Below are 18328 nucleotides of genomic sequence, written 5' to 3'. Positions count from 1 at the left end.
TCATTAGATGTATTGTGCCAGATCTCGAGGTCCTTTCCCGTCAAGTTTTTCATCTCATTACTGCTGCTCGGTTCAGATCCGGTGATCCTGTTATCGGTAATCCTTGATTCTCACCTATTCCTCTCCGAGTGATCTCGCAGCGAAAAAGGGTGCGATGTTTTAATCCCCTTCTCGATTCGGGCGGGAATCGCAACTCGAGTGTTCGGGGTCGACATCGAAACTTCCGGCAATTTTAATGAGAGATGTCATAATTACCCCGTGTGTTTGCTGAGCTTCTCGGTAAAAGTCTGGGATATTCGGAGATCGGCGGGCTCCTCCCATTTATCCGCCTTCGGCTGTATCATATCTGTGGGAGACAACAGTGATTCGATGAGTTCCCTGCAGTTTGAATATAAATGCCTAAACTGGAATGGATCAGTTCCTGGCAAAATTTCCTCGAGCTTTTCGCTTCCGTTCCGACCCTTGGGCTATTCTCCGCGGAATCGGTAGAGCACAATGGGGACGATGCTCGAAGAAAATCATCCTCCATCTGATCCAATCAGGCTGAGTCAACGAACGAGACCGAATAGGAGATTGTTTTTCATGGACACGCCAGAGGGCGTGAACGCATAACATCTACTGGGGGCCAGAACAGCTCCCTGGTTCGATTCTGTGCCTTCAGCGGTCTCTGAGGCAGGTGCAGAAGTCCTCAACGTGAACGCGCGAGCAGAGACGAACGAGTGCCGTCTCCCATGCCGACCCGGGCCCACACCGAAAACGCTCACTCGAGTTGGCCCCCGACTCCGATGAATTTCGGCTTAAGAGATCACCACTGGTAATCGGCCCTTCGGTGCCCTTTACGGATGGATCAGATCAGAATCGACTCGAAGCAAGGAAGCTTTGGGAGAGAAGAGGTCCCCGCGGACGCATTCATATCACACCTTGACGGATACCCCACTGTTCGCAGGAGCGTCAGAGTGACCGGATGCAGTAGTCATCGGTGCTCCTGAACTACAGTGACCGTTCTAGAAGTGAGCGGGCTTCGGGCCTCCCCTCTGGCAGCCGGTCGGGCCGTACGAGGCCGTGCCTCGAAGACTTGTGACTTCTAACTCGTAGTTGATGAATGACCTCAGTCCTCTCTGACTCCCTACGTCGGATTCCTCTGCATGTTTTCGTCATCGAATCCGAATATCCCGTGTGAAGGATTGAGCGATGTCTGAAGCAGCTGCAAGTCTGCGCAATGAAGAACGTTCGATCGATTGTGAGCTCCTCGAAGTTTTGATAGGGTCTTCTCTAGCGCAAGGAAATCACGCAAGTGAATTTGTCCACTGATGGAATAAATAGAGAGAGTCTTCAATTCCCACTCCCGATTTGGACGAATGAGAATCTCATCCCGCAGCTGATCATCTCATCGATCAATCAGCGCAACAACATCGAGGAAACGTCTCTGCTCGCTCGCGGTAGGGAGTCAACAAGCGATCAAGGAGATGAGTTTGGCGTCAATGTTCGGTTCGGATTCCAAGACGCTCGAGACTCCGTCACTAAACTTCGATTCCCCCGAGATTAAATCGCGGCTCAATATTCGAAGCGCGGAGGACGTCCCAGCTCCGAGCACGAGGATGTTCCGGGAAATCGGAGCCCTTCAAACGGAAAGCTCCTGCTGCTCGAGACCTATTGAGTGTTTCGCACAGTTCTGCCAAGACAGATGCGTTCTCTCCTCGGGCTTCTATAGAAACGATGGATAACGAGCCAATTTCGCGACTGGATGCGCCCATACAAGGCGGACTCTATCCGAAAACTCCATGGAAAACCTCATTCAGACTCCTTCTCGGGCCCATCCCAGATTGGAAATTCTTTTTAATTGTATCGTTCTGCGTCGAGGGGTCCGTCATCACAATTCCAACGTCCGATAGGGAGAGCGCTTGCCATTGAGTCCGGCCTGAAACATCGGCTTATCACGCAGCACATTCTCTGGGAGGCATCTTCTCAGGACGATTCGTAGAACGAGAGTTCCTCTGCGTTCCCATGCGCTAGTTCCTCTATTCGTCTCTCCGGAGAGGACTTTCCATGAGAATCGCGCTTTTTTGTCTCGCGAGCAACTTCGAAGCTGCAGACATACGGGCCATTTGGCACCGTGGGGACGTCCCACGCATCGCTCGCTCCTCTTTTTGGAAATTTTTCCCCTGGGTTTCGAACGCTCCAACGAACCCTCGCGATTAACTCCCCGCCGGACTTCGAACTCAACCTCCGAGCTCCCATGTATTCGAGCCGATTGTTGCTCTCATCTGATCGACAACTCGCGGTAGGCATTTAGGTTGCTTGCTTAGTCGCCTGCCCCAGTTCCACACTGGTGATTATCAATGACGACTGTTCGAAATTTACGTTCCATTCAGAAATCATCGGGTCTGATGCTGCATAGTCTGGGAAGTCGAATTCCAGGAAGCGAGAGGATATCCTCGGTACGGAGGCGCGCTAATTTAGGGACGAGTCACCCCAGTTTTCCCTCTAAACATCTCGAGGAGAAAATATGAAATAAAATCGAGAATTTTCTCTGTAGGTATAAGTTCTTGCTTTTCGAAGAGGGGGCTCTAGCTGTTCATCCAAATACGAGCTTGCAGGTGAGCGATAGGACCCCCTGAGATTCTTTCGAGGGTTGCACTGAGCGCGCCGTCCAACAGGAGAGATCAGCCCGTGAGAGCGCGCGAAGGCTCCCTCCTGAGGGTAAATCGACTGCTGCCGCATGAGAATTTCGCCGATGGCGTACGGCGAAAGAGAAAACACATCGACGAATCGGTGAATTCCAGCGAGCTTCGCGTCAAACGCCGAGAGCTCGCAAAACAGCAGAAAAGCAATAGAAGAGGAGCTCATTGTGTATTGACAGATAATGTCGCGTAAGCTGACACATCCATACGTCGTGGGCAGACGAGAGATAGCAGATAAGAGAGCTTGACGTAGGAAGTATCTGAAACGCAATCCTTTTAGCGTAGCCGTTATTGTTGTAACGACAGTTGACGTGGGCCAGTCACCATCGATCCCCCCCGAGCGACTCACGGATAATTCTGCTTTTCCGATTCGGAATCAATCCACTCTCCACTCCGTTCGCGAACTCAGTCGAATCGCCAGTCAGTCGTCGTGGGAGTTATGCATCGAGCTCCATAGTAATTCGCGCCTCTGCTGCTGACAAGGGCAAGTGGCTTCACATCTGTTCTCGTCGATGACAAGCGATGGGACGACCAGATGACGAAGATCAGATGGAGGAAGCATCGCCTCGGTCCGGGACAGAAACAAGACACCTCATTCGAGATGGATAGCATCTCTCGTATTCCTTGCGGGATATTGCGACTCCCCGCCACTGTACACACCTGAAGAGTGCCGCTGTTCCGCGACAAGATATTCGGGAAGATTCATAATGCGACACCGCCTGATCGTCGCCAAGTGACATTTCCGGCCTGGGGAGAACCCTCGAAATATATTGGTCGGAGCGGAACTTACCAGAGCGGCTTTTGTCCGCTGTCGTGTAAAGGGCAGCAAACACTTCGGGACATCATATTTGAGTCGCCTGAGAAACCGCGTACGATTCTCCCGGAATTTCCTTAGCATTCGTCGCTCGACTCCTCTTCGTCGTCTGAAAACTTCCTGAGGAGAGCTTCAGTCACCGAGAGAAGTTTTTCTCCGATGAGTTTCACCGTTTGCGGAAACATGGATTCGAAAATCTCGATCAATATCCTTCGATACTTAACGTAGTGAGGTCGAGTCGCGAAGAGCTGTGGGTCCTGCTGTCAGTCCGTGGAGCGTATTGCTGGACAAACTGGACAAGATCAGCCCTGCGAACGAGTGCGGAGCATCTTCGAAAATACATGCCCGGGCCGCGGGCTGGACCGAAGCACTTCATAAGAAGTTTGTCAGTTATTCACTTGATGTCCAGCTCATCCCGATAGCCCCGTGTGGTACGGAGCATCGGGGCTCCTAGAAGTTCAATCATCCCGAGGCAGGCAATCCATGTCGCGAGCCGCCTCCCTCGGCTTCATTGTGTCGGTGGCTTCTCAAGAAAATCCTGACAGCCTGACAATGACACAGCGACCGAGCCCGAACGCCTCGGACATGTCCGCTCTGAGCACAAGCAACAGCGTGATTCGGTGGAAGCTATCGAAGTGAATCAATCTTCGGTCGGAAACCCGTTCCGCCGGGAGAAGCAACTCGATGCTAGCGCAAGCCGGCCCAGAATTTGTTAAGTCAGCGAGAAACGGATAGCCACTTTCCTGTCGGCACCTTCATTATTTTGTCTCTAACATCAAAAATGGTGGGCAGCCGACTCAATTGAATCCCATCATGGCAGCATCATGGGCTCTGCGCGGCTCTCTCGGGCAGGTCCTGTCTCCTTCACTTAAGGTCCTGTGTGTTCCCGTCTTGCAGGCCCCCGTTTTCGAGCTCCCTCCAATCCTCAAGTGCCAAAACGCTCAGCAATGAGGATAGCCGAGAACTCGCCGCTAATCTCACAAGAAGTCATTCATGAAGAGAATTCACCATGGGCGACAGATTCGAATTCGACGTGGTTTGTTGAAGAGCATCTGAGCGGCTCGTCTCGTCCGTCCGAGGGTAAGGGGACAGAATTACGATTCCGCGGAAGATCGCGCAGCATATCGAGGATTTTTGCACCCTTAAAGGCCCTAAGCTCTTTGTCAGAGACTTCTCTGGAAGTCGCGGAACCACTCTCGTCTTTTCAAGGATCAAAATTCCTCCTGGATGCCGCTCGAGAGAGAAAGCTCAAACGATCGGCCGTCTTTCAAGTGGAGCTCTTCTGGAATCTGAGGCAGTTTCTTTCAATCAGCGTGAATCGAGTCCTGAAAGGCGCAAAGTCTTTGCGTGAGGAAAGAAGTCCAAGAATCCGCATGCAGCTCGCGATATCTCAGATTTTCCCTCATTCGCTCGGGCTCGCCCAGATTTTCCCGCCGAGGTCGAAAGGGAAGCTGTCCGCTTCTTGGATCACGGCTTATGGTCAAACTGAGGAGATAGTGATATTTTCCCCGAGAGATTGCTGGCCGCCAGGGTTTTGTTCGGGATATCGGGAACAAGACACATCGCCGTGGTGCAGGGCGTCGATCGAATCGCACCGTCGGTCGGTTCGAGCAACGGATTGAATCGTTGCTCTGGCGTGCGTGTAGATCATGTGAATCGGCGAGATTCAGGCGGAGACGCCGGGGATGCGGAAAAAAATGTGAGGCCCTCGATGATCGAAAGCACTTTGCATGCAATTCCTCAAGCAGCCCTCGAGTTCAAGGAGGCTCGCTCCGAACAAAGAATTGTTTTCGTTGGGCCGCTCGTGAGAAAAGAAGGATGCATGAGCCTCTTCCCAATCGATGACGAGCGTCGGAGCACACATTGATCGACTGGTAGGCTGATACAGATTCTGATTAACCTCTCCAGTCGTATCGATTCAGAAGGGCTCGGATTTTCATGCGGCACCGTCAACGACTGACCCAGAAGAGACGCCCAAAAATTCTTCAGATGCGGCATCGCCGAATTTTCTTAGTCGGAACTCACCGACCGAATCTGGATCTGTCGTCGTGGTCCGTTTCCGCATACGCGAATAAAGAATAGAGAATAGACATAAAGAACTTCTCCCCGACCTGAAGTCATAGACGGAAACAGAACCGGCTTCACGGTCCTTGGTTAGCGAATCTCGAGCGCACCAGAGACATCATACGCGAAGACCAGCTACTACTATCGATCGGATTCGTATCACTCGCTTGGTGAGTCAGTCAAGACGGTTGTCACCTAGAAACGATGGATGCGGGTCGCTCGGCTCCCCTCGGATGCGGCTGGAAATTTGCATCATGCCTTCTTGGTATTCCCGCTCACGTGATTCCATTTGCACTCTTCCCTCTCTGAGATGTTACTCTCTCAAGAAAAGTCCCATGGAAAAGGATTCCGGATCGCACGATTCTCACTCCGACTGAAATCATAGTGATTCGACTACAACTCGAAGCATGTTGAGTCTAGCCGCCGTTGTGCTCCTTCTGTCCGTCAGTGATTTCAGCTCTGTGAGTGCACAATCTAGCAGACCGCAGCTGGGATACTTCACTTTCCTCCGGTGAGTTCGGGGACTGCTCAGCGCTCCAGCCCTTGTTCGTGCTCGACGTTCGCGACGAGCTTCAGTGTCGAATGGAACCTTTGTTTCGGGCTTTAAAATCATAATCTGCTCCGAGGGATTCTCGCGCATGGCATGGAGACGAAAGCTTTCCCGTTCCGAGCTCATTTCGAACTTTCCAGGTACCGCAACCAGGAATGCGAGGGCAAACTCGGTCAGAACGGAACTTGTGTGACGCAGGCGGACTGCGATGCCAAACAAGGAACTGATGTCGGCTCGTGTGCCGAAGGTTACGGAGTTTGCTGCAGAGGTTAGCCGACGAATGAGGAGAACTCGCGATAGAGTTCGTCTGCGCGATCATTATCTGTTCGCTGTCGACTCTCAAACCATGGTCGGGAATCAATGAGTCCACGGTCGTTCTCTATAATCTCTCGAATGACTGCCTTGCGTTTTCAGTCTCCTTCACTTGCAAAATGACGAACAAGAAGAACGAAACCGAATTTTTGAATCCATCACATCCCGCGGGAGAAACAGGTTAGATATTCGTTCCCCGCTCTGCGGCGCTTCACATGCCGCGAGCGATATTTTTTCTCCCTCCGGATCGATAAGAAAATTCACTCTCAGAATCCCAGCTTTGACGACACGGAGGAGCCGACTGAATAATTCAAGAGTTTTACACGGCGTTCGGCGACACAAAGGCTTGTTTTCTCTTGTTGTTGCAGGAACGTCGACGTGCGATGTCACCCTGGAGAAAACTCCGGACATTTGTCAGATTCGTCTCGACTTTATCGAATTCTCTCTCGCTCAACCCGACGAGAAGGTCGGTTGGCCAGCCCTACTCCCGAAGATTTTTCCGAGGATTCTCCTGCATGCCTCATAATATAATAATATTATAGTATAATGACATAATAATAATATTCTCTGTCCCATCTTATCCGTCCGATGGATATTTTTCCTATTTCTATAGGGGGTTTGTTCGAGAGACGCCTTCATGGTGCGGAACACTGTCGGAGAGAAATTGCCCATTCTCTGTGGAGAGAACAGCGGACAACACGGTGAGCACCGAATATCAGAGAGCAAGGAATCCCCTTCCGGAGATCCATCGGAATACGCACCTGCTAACGAGAAGCGGGCCGAACATCGATACGGACTTCCACGAGCGTTCCGCCGACCAGTTTCGGAATGGAATCATCGGGACTAGTGGGTTCTGTTTCGAATTCCGTTTCCATCTGGCGAAAATTTCCTCTCTCTTCTTCCCTCATGTCGGCGACAATCGGCTTAGGGATCCCATTATCCTGTTAAAGTATGGACGGCGGCTGAATAGTGAGGAGGAATCCTTGCCGGTGGAACTCTCCGCACGATTATATTGGAGATTCCGATGGGGAACTTCGCTCGCAGAGCTGTCGGTGTACCCTGAACGGAGGCAACAATACAAACGTATTCATTTGATTCGGCCTTTTCCCCGCTAGAATGACAATCACCATCTCATATGCCTCTCGCAATCGAAGGGGAGTAGCTGCACAAGAGACTCTCGGAAATCTACTTCCATATCACATAATCGATTTCTAGTAGAAGGTCCTAGCTGGGTAGAGTTTTTTTCCGCTGCTCCCGACGAGGACACCATTCGCCATTCAATTCGAGCGGAGATCCGCGGAAGCAGTGCTCTCGATGATATCTGCGAAAGTAATCGAGACGCATATACTTACGAGAGAATCGCATTGTCCTCCCGAACTCAATAAGCGACCGCGTTAGATCACATATATGTACTCATGGCTTCTTCTACGCAACAGCTGGCGCGCCGAAGATCATCACGGCTCACTCATATGTCGCGCATTTTCAGTTTATGTTGACGTTGGACGTCAATCTGGGAATCCCGTGGTCCTCAGTGTCGTGTCGACCGGGGCCTTGAGCCACAGCAGGAAGTGGCGGATCAAGGTTTCGATGATCCCTTGCGGGAGCCTGGACATCGGTCAGTTCGGATAGAAGAGTTCGGGGAGAATCAGGAATCGCCACGGGAGCCCGTGAGAAAATTTCTCATCATTGCCGTCATCAATTGACTATCCTCCTAAATTACAGTTCCGCCCGGCTGTCTTCAGTACTTCCGTTCGCCGTCATCGATTGTTCGCTCTTTCAATTTCGGAAAGTCGACCGGAACCTCGGTGCGATATTTCAGCAGCACTCGCTACTCTATTTGCCTTAGGGTCGAGGAGAACTTCTGCTCTATCAAATGGGAAACTGAGACCAATAACTCGTTCAGCTTCGGAAGGTAGGACACCGTGGAGTGGTATCGATTCTTTATTCAGTGAGAAGTTCCTCCGAACTCGGGCCGCGGTAAATTAGCGCTAATCAGACGGTGTGAGGACGAGCGCTCCGGAATCAGCCAAGAGAGGATCCGACCCCCGAGATCGCTATCGGGAGGGCTCTTCTCTCCCGAGCGGGCAACAAGAGTCTTCCGCTCACCTATCTTTTCCGTTGAGGAAGGCCTCGGATAGCCGTCGGAAAGGCAGAAAACCAAACGAACGAATACGGAGTTTATTCCCCAACCACCCCTTCTCCGGAAATCCACTCCCGAGGGAATGACCAATCCCGTTCATGTGGAAATAGATATCCGACCGAGCTCTTCTTGTATTCTCCTCGAGTATTCTTCTCTTGTATTCACCTCCTGACCATAACCTGAGCTCCGGAACATATTCAAAGGCGAGGGGGATTCTTTCTGCTTCTCGGCACATACCTTGACCCCGTTGACGGCTTGGCATCCGACTATTTCTGCTCTGTGTTCGCGTCTGATTGTCCTCTCCCGGGGATGTTGGCGATCTCACTCACCTTGGTTGCCCCGTGTTGGGAATGTCATCAGTTGCTATGAGCTTTCTTGTTGAGGAATTTCAATTTTGGCCATTCCAATTTCTTAAGAGGATGGGAGACAGCTCTTGTCTAATGGTGGAACAGGGCCAGAACCAATGAATTGGCTTTAATTATTCGCGTCGGCTGATGTTGTCTTGCTTCAACATTCATCTCTGTCCGTCCCTTCCAAGACCTTACGACAGCGGAACTTCTGGCGCCGATTGCGAGGACGATTTCGTCACCATAGATCAAGGTTCCACTTACGGCATGGGACCAGGAGAAGATCGTTTCTGCGGGAATCGACTCCACGAGAAGAACGTCCTCATTTGTGAGTGCATAATAGCCAGAGCGTATAAATAGAATATGCCCGTAATACATATTTCGGTTTTCCTCCATGCGGGGGAAAAACCATCAGTTGAACGATTTCCCGTAAGCTCAGAGGGATTCCGCTGGACTATTTCTCGACTCCGCAGCCCACAGTAAGCCGTTCATTATGCGTGTGACATCGAATTCGGACGCCCTCGGAAACTCGATGGAAGGTCAGGCCGGATTTTCGCTACGCTATACTCAGCTGCCCTGCGTGGACTGACTAGAGCAGGACTACCTCTTCGAGAAGAGCCAACAGGAGAATCAAAGGCAAAACGAGCAGGTAAGACGAACTAACCAGTAAAAAACGAAAGCTCTCTACTCAGCGCTTCCTCACATCCCAGTTCAAGCCAGCGACGGGTCATACAAGCACCTCCGTCTCCGGTGGTGGAGGTGCTGCTGCTGCTGCCGCCGCCGCTTATTAGCTCATTAGCGACCTCCATTCAGCTGTGCGCCGCTATTTTGTCTCACAAGCTCATACGATATTTCTTATTTACGGATTTTTGCTTTGGAAGATTTTTCTCGCTTGCCCTTTCATCTTAACGAGTGAGTGCCGCTGTTGCTGTCGAGAGCTCAGATTGAGTCGCGAGGCCCGTCCTCGGACCGGGAATCTCTCTTAGAATTCATCAGAACCAATTTCTGCGATAGGAGGCACTCTCATAAAGAAAGCTCTGCTCCAATGGGCTTTTGAAACTCGTGTTCTCCGCTGATTCGAAACATCGACGGAGGCCCCGACGAAGGCAGGGAACAATGTTGATGGTAGATTAGTCCCCAGGCTTGTAAAGGACTTTTTCCTTCATGGGGGCAGGACGACTATTGTCATGAATGAAAAGCAGGGACTATAAGGTCTTCTCCCGTTGTGGCCGAACTGCTGCTCCTGATTTGCGAAATATAAATCACTTTCCGAGGACTCGTCATTCTTCTGATTGCGAGGCTTCCTGATCAGGAGCAGGAAAACGGGAATTCATTCCGCAGATCGTTTTTTCCCGGCGAACTGCCCCAGCAGGCGAGAACGATGTAAGAGTCTCATTTAGTCACAAGCCGATCTTTTCAAAACTTCAAGTGCATTATTAACGGATCGCGAAACTTCGTCGATCAGCGAATACCCGCAACTCTCTTCCTTGGCAGTGTTTTTCCCGGCTCTGATCTCACCTCGCTTACGCGATTTTTCCCCGATCGATGAGTCCGACGTCACTGCTGTCCGCTATTAAAATTGAGTCCGTTTCCAGATTTTCTAGGTACGTGGAAACTTCTAAGAGGATCAAGGAGCACTTTGCGGAAGTCTCCCCTCGGGTCGCCACGGACAGATCGAAGCGAGGGGCAAAAAGCGGATAAGAAGAACAGGAGAGGAAGTCTTGAATGCAGTCTGCAGACCGGGGTTTGTCGTGGCCGGAGCTTAGCGGGAACACTTGCGTGTCTGCGCGTTCTTTCGAGCAACTCCTGCCGGGCCTCCGTGGCTTGAGGAGCGTACTCTGAATTTTCCAGATCTGGCTCCCGGCCGACTGAGCTGCCGACTCACTCACGCAGATCTTTTAATGATGCGTCGTTTATTCACGCTCATATCGTCCCGCCGTCCGACGCCCAGATGAAGCCCTACTCTTAAACTGCCTCACATCGCTTGAAAGTACATCACCCATTACAGGAGGTTCCCGCAAGCGCTCGACGTTAGCTTGAACATTTCCTTCTTGTTGGTTCACGCTGTGTTTTCTCGTCTGCTTCCCGCTCAAAAAATCCATCAAGCCGCTGTCATCCGCTCGCGGAGCCGGTTTTCTCAGAGTGTGTAGTCCGATTGCTTATCTCTCATCATCCTGCGAGCCTTTCGATTGAGGGGCCGAGGAATGATCAGATGGACAGATATCCTCCGGGACACGTGCGTTCCGAAGTCTATAATCATTCAATTATTGTGGCAATCTCTAGCCTGTAGGTAGGGTAGGAACTTAGCTTAGTTAGGTATGCTCGGATAAACGTCTCGAGCAGCGCATTTGGTGGAGGGATCTCGATGCTACCCGAGCCGATAATTTCGCTAACTATCGGGATTTTGGAATAAAATGAAATCGCAGCTCTCAGACGCGAGATTATCTCGTTCTCGTTGCTTTTCGAACACACTCTCCACAATGCGACTCTTGTCTTCATTCACGTCGCCGACTCGGAAGGGGATTCCGTCTAAAAAGTGAATCTCTCCATGCTCAGCCATGTTCATCGCAGTATGAGATCGAGAACTTCAGACATGTATCTCCTTCCTGGAACTTTATTAGACGCATTCATTTCGCTTTGCGAAGGAGTCTCTCGGCGAGGAGTTCAGCCGAGTAAGACTTCAATCTCTGGAGCAATGTTTCGGAACGTTTTGGAAGTCGACGATGTTTCGAAGCTTCTGCTCCATTTGCTCGAAGTCTGGGCGAGTGTACGGCAAACACTCGTGAGCAAAGAATGTTGAACAGCCCTTCGAGGTGTTATATGAGGTGGAGAAGCGTCGGGCGGTCCCTCAGCTACGGGCTGTCGAAAATTCGTCGACGAATAGAGTGCTTAATTTAAATGCTCCGAAGTCGCCAAGGACAAATGAGAGTGTAATTTAGGCAAATCAGAGCAGAGAGAACACTCCAGTAACGACCGACGTGTTCCCTAATCTGAGGGAGGCCGCTCGGAGCAGCAGCCCGCCTTCACCTCGTTCGACCTTTGTTAGAGGGAGCGAAACGAGCGGAAACGCTGTCACTTCACAATTCTCAATCAGACTCATTTACGTGGCGATAATGTGATGTACGTTTCCCGCAATTCTTCAGGGAGGCGCGAGCGATTTGAACAAGGAGAAAATACACACATACAATCAGAAATACGGATCAAGCTCTCTCAACGATCCCTCAATGTGTCCCCTTGTAATCAATGCAGGGCTTCCTTGCGCGGAACCCCGTCCAGATACCTGTCCTTTACCTGATATTAATCCGAGGATATCCGAGAGACGGATCCGTTTATCTGTCGCTGTCATCAGGGTACCTCGCAGTAGGGTCGAGTGGAGGACCATTCATTTGCGGAGAATGGGCTCGTCAGGGAAGAATCATCGGTGCGGCGAATTTCCCAACAGATGACTCCGGGGCTGTATTCGGTGATTACCCAGGCCGTAAACTATCGCACGACTCACGACTCACTCCGGAAGCCTCATTAATAGATCAGCTCAATCAGAGGTCTGAAAACTCTCCAGAGGCACCGACGATTTTTTCCCCATCTGAGGAAACGTATTCCTGCGTAGCGTAGTCCTACGCGCCCGGAGCACAGGGACCGAAAGCGAGGCACGCGCTGTACCAGTCAGCGGAAGCGACTATGCGCGTTTACTACGGCACCCGAATCGCCCTGCATGCAGAATTGAGTTAGAAGGTGAGTCCATACATGCGACTCGTTAGCGACAGTCACCGCATTCCTCACGCAAGATTAATGCAAATAGAGCCAACTGCATTGTTGACTCCAGCGGCCGGGCTGCGTCTACGTGGCTGATTCAGGACACAAAAGATCCAGTTTTTCCCCGCCGCTGGCAGGACAGTCGGTCGTAGACGCAATCATTGAAAGAACCTGAAGGGGATTCTGGACACGAACGGCGCAGGTTCGATAGTGCTTTCCTGAAGGAGAGTGGATCTCGATAACGAAGCCGGGGGTCGCATCGCCGCTAAAAGGCTCGACTGCGACCCGCGATGAATATCGTTCGAAAGCGTTCCACGCAGGGACTCCGGTGAGAGTCAGGCTCGAGATGGCACCAGAACATCCGCTAGCTACGAGCTGCTGTGAATTCGAAACGTTCCCCTCAGCGTGAGTAATTCTCCACTCAGTCGAGGGCGTGCCATTCGTACGGACGTTGGCGTTTTATGGGCTCATTCATCCCTTGAGATCGGAAGAATTGTGACAAACTTGAATCACGTCCCCGAACAAGGACAGTGGACAGCGCGTCCGGCTGAAGAATGCGTACATCGTCCCGGATTCGGACATACCCCGGTTTCCTCATATTAAAAAGTGGTTCTCGGAAGCACTCGGAGCGGTCGGAAGTTCAACGGTAGAATAAATGCATATTAAATTCTTCGAAACCCTAAGCTCCGGCTAGAATTGCCCGATGTCTCTCTATCTCTCTTCTGTTCTTCAAGTGGTGAGGGGGAACGAGCTCCGCTTGGTTTTTCTCGACTCGATTAAGATATGCGTCACTCTCCTTCTCCTCCGTGGAATTTGATGATGCTTGTCGCTTGAAAATATTTGCGAGTCTCAATAATGAGGATGTTGTCGGGAAATATTGATCTCAAACGAACAGGGTCGTCGACCGAGTATAAAGACTAGATGAGGGCTCGAGAGAATGCGCCGGAGAGAAAATGCGGAATGATCAGAATGAACGATGCGAGCAGTGTCGCGAATCGCGGCCAGGGCCGACCCGCTTCCCGATTTATTTTCCGACTTCTCGAGCAACTGGAGCTCACGAGGGAGGAGGAACTCCCCATTTTCTCTGGAAAACGACTCCCATTCCGACCTCCTCGTATCTTTTCCTCTAGTAACGAGGGGCGGCAGGGGCTTCATCGGAACGAATGCGATTCGAACGCTCAGAAATGTGGTCTAAAGCCTAAAGCCTAACAAACTCTTGTCGTAGGTACTTGAAATGGGGAAAATACGCCATCCCTTTCCCCAGGCTGCTGAGCTGGTCCGCGAGGGGCTTAATACTGCGCCACTGGTGGGAACGAGAGCCGTCGGGACTGGAGCCCGTCGGTCTTTTGCTCTTAGGACTTCGCTCACGTCCTTCCAGAACGACCTCGACTGAAACTACAGAAGTCGGATAATCGATGGTATTGCCTCTGTCGACTCAGATCGGCGTCATTCCCTATTGCCGCCGATTACTACCACCGTTCTCGGAAGGAGATTTTGGCTGGAGGTCACACTCGGACCTCTGGCAGAGGTGGCGATAAATTCTCTGCTCGATCCCGGATATAATTTCCGAGAATGAACTCCGGCTCTCTAAACAGCGTTCTTCCGCAAGCGCCGCAGCAGCGGAACTGTCAATCAACGTAATTAATGCGAATGATCGTGCATCAAGTGTCAGATCTCGGAACTACGATCGACAAAACGCGTAGGAAGACCTTCGTTTCCCGGTGCAGATTCCCAACTCGGGAAAAACTAAGCACTGACGGGAACGTTTGACGAAAGTTGATAGCCGGGAGAATCGGTCGGCTTGGAATTTGATATTGCTGAGCTCGACCTCATGAAACGAGATTTGCCCAAGACGCTGGGAATCCTGCGCTATTGTCATGCCGCTTGAGCTCAGCTCAGTCAGAAGTTCTAGATTTCCTGGTGTCTCATCTGCTGACATCAAACGGAGTGAAATATCCCCGGTGAGGTCGCTCAACGGGCATTCGGTCACGCTCATCAGAAACTCTCAATCGGTACAAAGGACGTCATGACCGGAGCGAATCGATGTCTGCCATTGGCATGCGCTTGTTTGACTACGGCTCTTGTGCAATATCGTAGTTCCAACCTCGGTAAGATCGAACGGACCGCCAGCGACTGCGGCTTATACTCCGCTCAGCGACGTACGTGGAGCGGGTAGTGGTGAGTCGAGATCTTCCCGACGGAAAGAGGGAGACACTATTCTCTTTGGGACAAAAAACGGAAGCCTATTGACTTTCCCGCTGCTATCGGTCCACAAATCCGTTGTTCGTGAGCGAGTGCACTCTGGGCATTACTAAGAGGAGCTACTGAATATTTACGAGGCGAGATCTGATGCGAGCAGCTCTGAACCTCAAGTGGGCGTTTTGCTACCATGAAATCTGCCTGGAGGCTCCGTCCAATGGTGATTTCCGTGGTTCGTGCTGGGGAAAGATTGCCTTGTCGAAGGCTTATGGACTAAGGATACACCGGGTGCTCTCCTGAGGTCCCAAACAATTCGTTCCATTGGCCGCGAATAACGCTGCCTGACAACGAAGAGGTGGGACCATGAATTCTAAGCGTTGGCGGACGCAGCAATGACTTGTTGCAGGGTAGTCCAGTGCTGAGTCGGCACGACGGAACCACCTTCGGAAATTCCGGATGAGAGCAAGCACAATAGGAGGGGAGCAACGATTTGCGAAGCTCGACGCAGTCTGCTCTCAGGAGCAGAAGTTCCGTCGGGATTCTCGTTGACGTGGCGCGTGCACAGGATTCGAACGACTCGTTCTCCATCACAGAGAGCTCCGAGAGCCGGATAAATGAAAGTTGTGAGTTTCCGGTATAATCTGTGCCTTCGCAGAAAATCTCTGAAGTCCAATGCGAGAAGAAGAAACATGGGTTTTTGAATGGCGGCAGAGTAGCGGAAGGGCGCCGACAGATGTTATTCAAATAAGGGTCGGTGACGGCGTTAGTTCGCTGTCTGTCTTCGCTTCCCTGTCGGACTATTCACGTTTGAAGTCCACGAGAATTGCTCCTTCCCTTCCGCTGCGTTCTTTGCTCCGAATCACCAGGAAGCACCCTCCTCGTTTTGGCCGGGCCGCGCGTTTCCTGCCCTCGTTCTGAGACGATACCGATGCCGACGACAAGTTCCGGGGAGAGGAACTACGTGATCAGTGTTTTTCCAAACACGTCCCCACCGGCAGGCAATGAGTGAATCGAGTCACGCTTTTAATGAGTTCTTCCCTGACCCAGGTAACAAACAAGCGGCAAAGTCATCGATGTGAACGGAGCTCGTGCTTGTCCTTGTTGGGAAAGAGCAGACGCAGCAGCAGATTCAACTGGTCATGAGAAAAAACCGCGTCATCCCTCGCAAGAATTTCGACTTAGGCTAAAGTGACAGCTGACGCAAGCACTCCTGCCCATCCGACGAACAGAAAACATTACCACCTGTACGCGACTCGCTCGAAGGGAGCGAACGGATGGGTGGCCTGTTTTTGTTCGTTGTGTGCCTTCGGCATGTATACATACATGACTCCGTCCTGGCTGGACGGCAGAGAGCCCACCACACGATTCAATCGCAGAGTGCTCGTTCCTTTCTGAGGGCTGCGTCTGGAAGGTGGCGGAGTGAGATGCACTTCGATGTTGGCGATCCGGGACAAGCGACAGAGTATATCTATCCGTTCCTTTGTGGTGTCTGCTGTGTGCTCCTCGTCGTGCTCGGGACTATTGTGGCGTGACGTTCCACAATTTTATCCAGAGCAAAACCATCGAACAAAAAGCAGCTTGCGGCACAAGGCTCCGATGGAAACGGTGATACGCGCGAATTGCACCGTCAAACCTCATTCGCGAACTGAAGTTGCGATCACCGACTACGATAAATTGCAATTCGATACCTCCGATTGATAATCCCGGGGACGTTCCCGATGTTTCCGCTCACGGAACTTCTATGCCGAGCCTAAAGGGCAGCGGCATCGGCAGCGCTCTCGCTCAATATCCCATCAGATTCTTGCATTTGGCCGAGAGTCTGGTGGTGAGCATCGAAGCCGACTCGTTCATCGGTCTGGAGCAAATGGAAACTCTCATAATGAACGACAACCCGTTGCGGCGATTCACCCGGAAGCCTTCGCGCGGACCAGAAACCTTCCGTTTGTGTCACGCGAACGCTCCCACATAGGTCAACTGAGCTCGATCGAACCGGCGCTGTCTCGATTACCTCGACTGGGATTCCTCGATGCAAGCTCCCCGTCGATTTCGTCGATCACGGGGGAAGACTCGAGATCCGCCGACGAGAAGTCGACGCTCAAGGACATCAGATTTGACTTTTTCGACATCGATAGACCTGCTGGCCGACAGTCAGCTCCGAAACCGGGCGGGACTCAGCTCGGCAGACAATACGGAATCGATTGGGGACGGGAAGAGCTCCGAAAAAAATGCGATCAGGAATCAGGAAAAAGTCGAGCGTTGCTCGAGTTTTTGGATCTGAAGCTCTTCTACCCTCTTGGCGTCAGTCGGCGACTGAACGCACGAGTTGCGAAATTCGGAATATTCAACGGATTTTCCCTTCCTCCGGAACGGAGGAAATCGCAACCCCCTTGAGCCCAAAAATGAAAAACACAATCAAGACAGGTGATCTCGACCTCTTCTCCGCTTCACCTGGAGTGTCTCCGGGTCCCTTGTCTCCGGAAATTTTTGTGGAGGGCTCGCTCGTTCAGCTCGCGCAGGTTGACATATACGGTTTCAGGAGTCGACAGCAGATTCTGACAATGAAGTCGCCGGGTGTTTTCGGAGGCATGTCCAACCTCAGAAAATTAATTCTACGCCACCGAAGGATACCCAGCCTCAGCGTTGACACTTTCGACGGCTTGACAGACCTGATGGAATTGGACTTGTCTCTCTGTCGTATCTTCTATCTCCCAGAGGGCGGCTTTGGCTCATTGATGGAATTGGAGAGTCTTGATCTCACCGGAAACGCTATCTTCACACCGACCAGTGACCCGGAGCGAATTCTCGCGTCTCTCGCTCAGCTGAAATGCCTTTTCTCGACGGGAACAGGAGCGGCCTGACACGCTGCGAAAACTTTCCCCCACCCAGGTAGTTTCACCCGAGGAACTTCAGCTCGACACGAGTAATCTACTCTTCATTCCGGATCTCAGAGCAAATATGAAATCGTACTCCCTGGGCCCTCCACCTAATGAGAGTCTGGATGTCCCCCTTGATGAGATCTCGCACAGGGCACGAACACTTGCCAGCACAAACACCGCTACTTGAATTTGAGCAACAATCCGCATCGTTCGAATGTGCGATTCAGCCCTTGCTTAGCATACTGAGCGAAGCGAAAATAGAAGTTTTCAAGCGACAGTTCGCGAGGGCTCACGGATTCGCGAAGCTGGAGAGCTTACGAGGTGTGCACATTCTGTCTGTTTCGGAGAGGCTGGAGATGCACTGTCAACCTTTTCTTATGGTGGCCGTTTCGTTCCTGTCGTTCGCGGTTGCGATTGCGGCAATTGCTATGATAGCGGGTCTGGTGTGCAGACAACGCCTCGAGAAGTGGCTCGAAAATTACACACTTGATGGCAGCCGGCAGTCGGTCAGAGGCGGGAGAGCAATACGTAAATTCCTATCCGATGCATTCGTGTCATACAGCACGCACGACGTGCATTTCGTCCTGCGTGA

The 18328-nt window shown here is 51.6% G+C and overlaps 1 protein-coding gene across 1 annotated transcript; it reads left to right on the top strand.

Annotated features, from left to right (window-relative positions):
• The first annotated feature begins 5966 nt into the window (after positions 1–5966).
• LOC100901145 (uncharacterized) lies at positions 5967–9497 on the top strand. The gene is made up of 9 exons (XM_003738333.1): positions 5967–6070; positions 6250–6377; positions 6524–6601; positions 6790–6887; positions 7035–7122; positions 7908–8036; positions 8144–8333; positions 9100–9236; positions 9382–9497. Exons 1-9 carry the CDS (start codon positions 5967–5969, stop codon positions 9495–9497), a joined length of 1068 nt encoding a protein of 355 aa, XP_003738381.1.
• Positions 9498–18328: the final 8831 nt, after the last annotated feature.

The sequence above is a fragment of the Galendromus occidentalis genome, unplaced genomic scaffold (genome assembly GCF_000255335.2).
Source record: "Galendromus occidentalis unplaced genomic scaffold, Mocc_1.1 scf7180000075894, whole genome shotgun sequence".
Lineage (NCBI taxonomy): Eukaryota > Metazoa > Arthropoda > Arachnida > Mesostigmata > Phytoseiidae > Galendromus > Galendromus occidentalis.
Note: the sequence above shows the minus strand (reverse complement) of the source record. Positions and strands in the feature narration are given on the sequence as shown.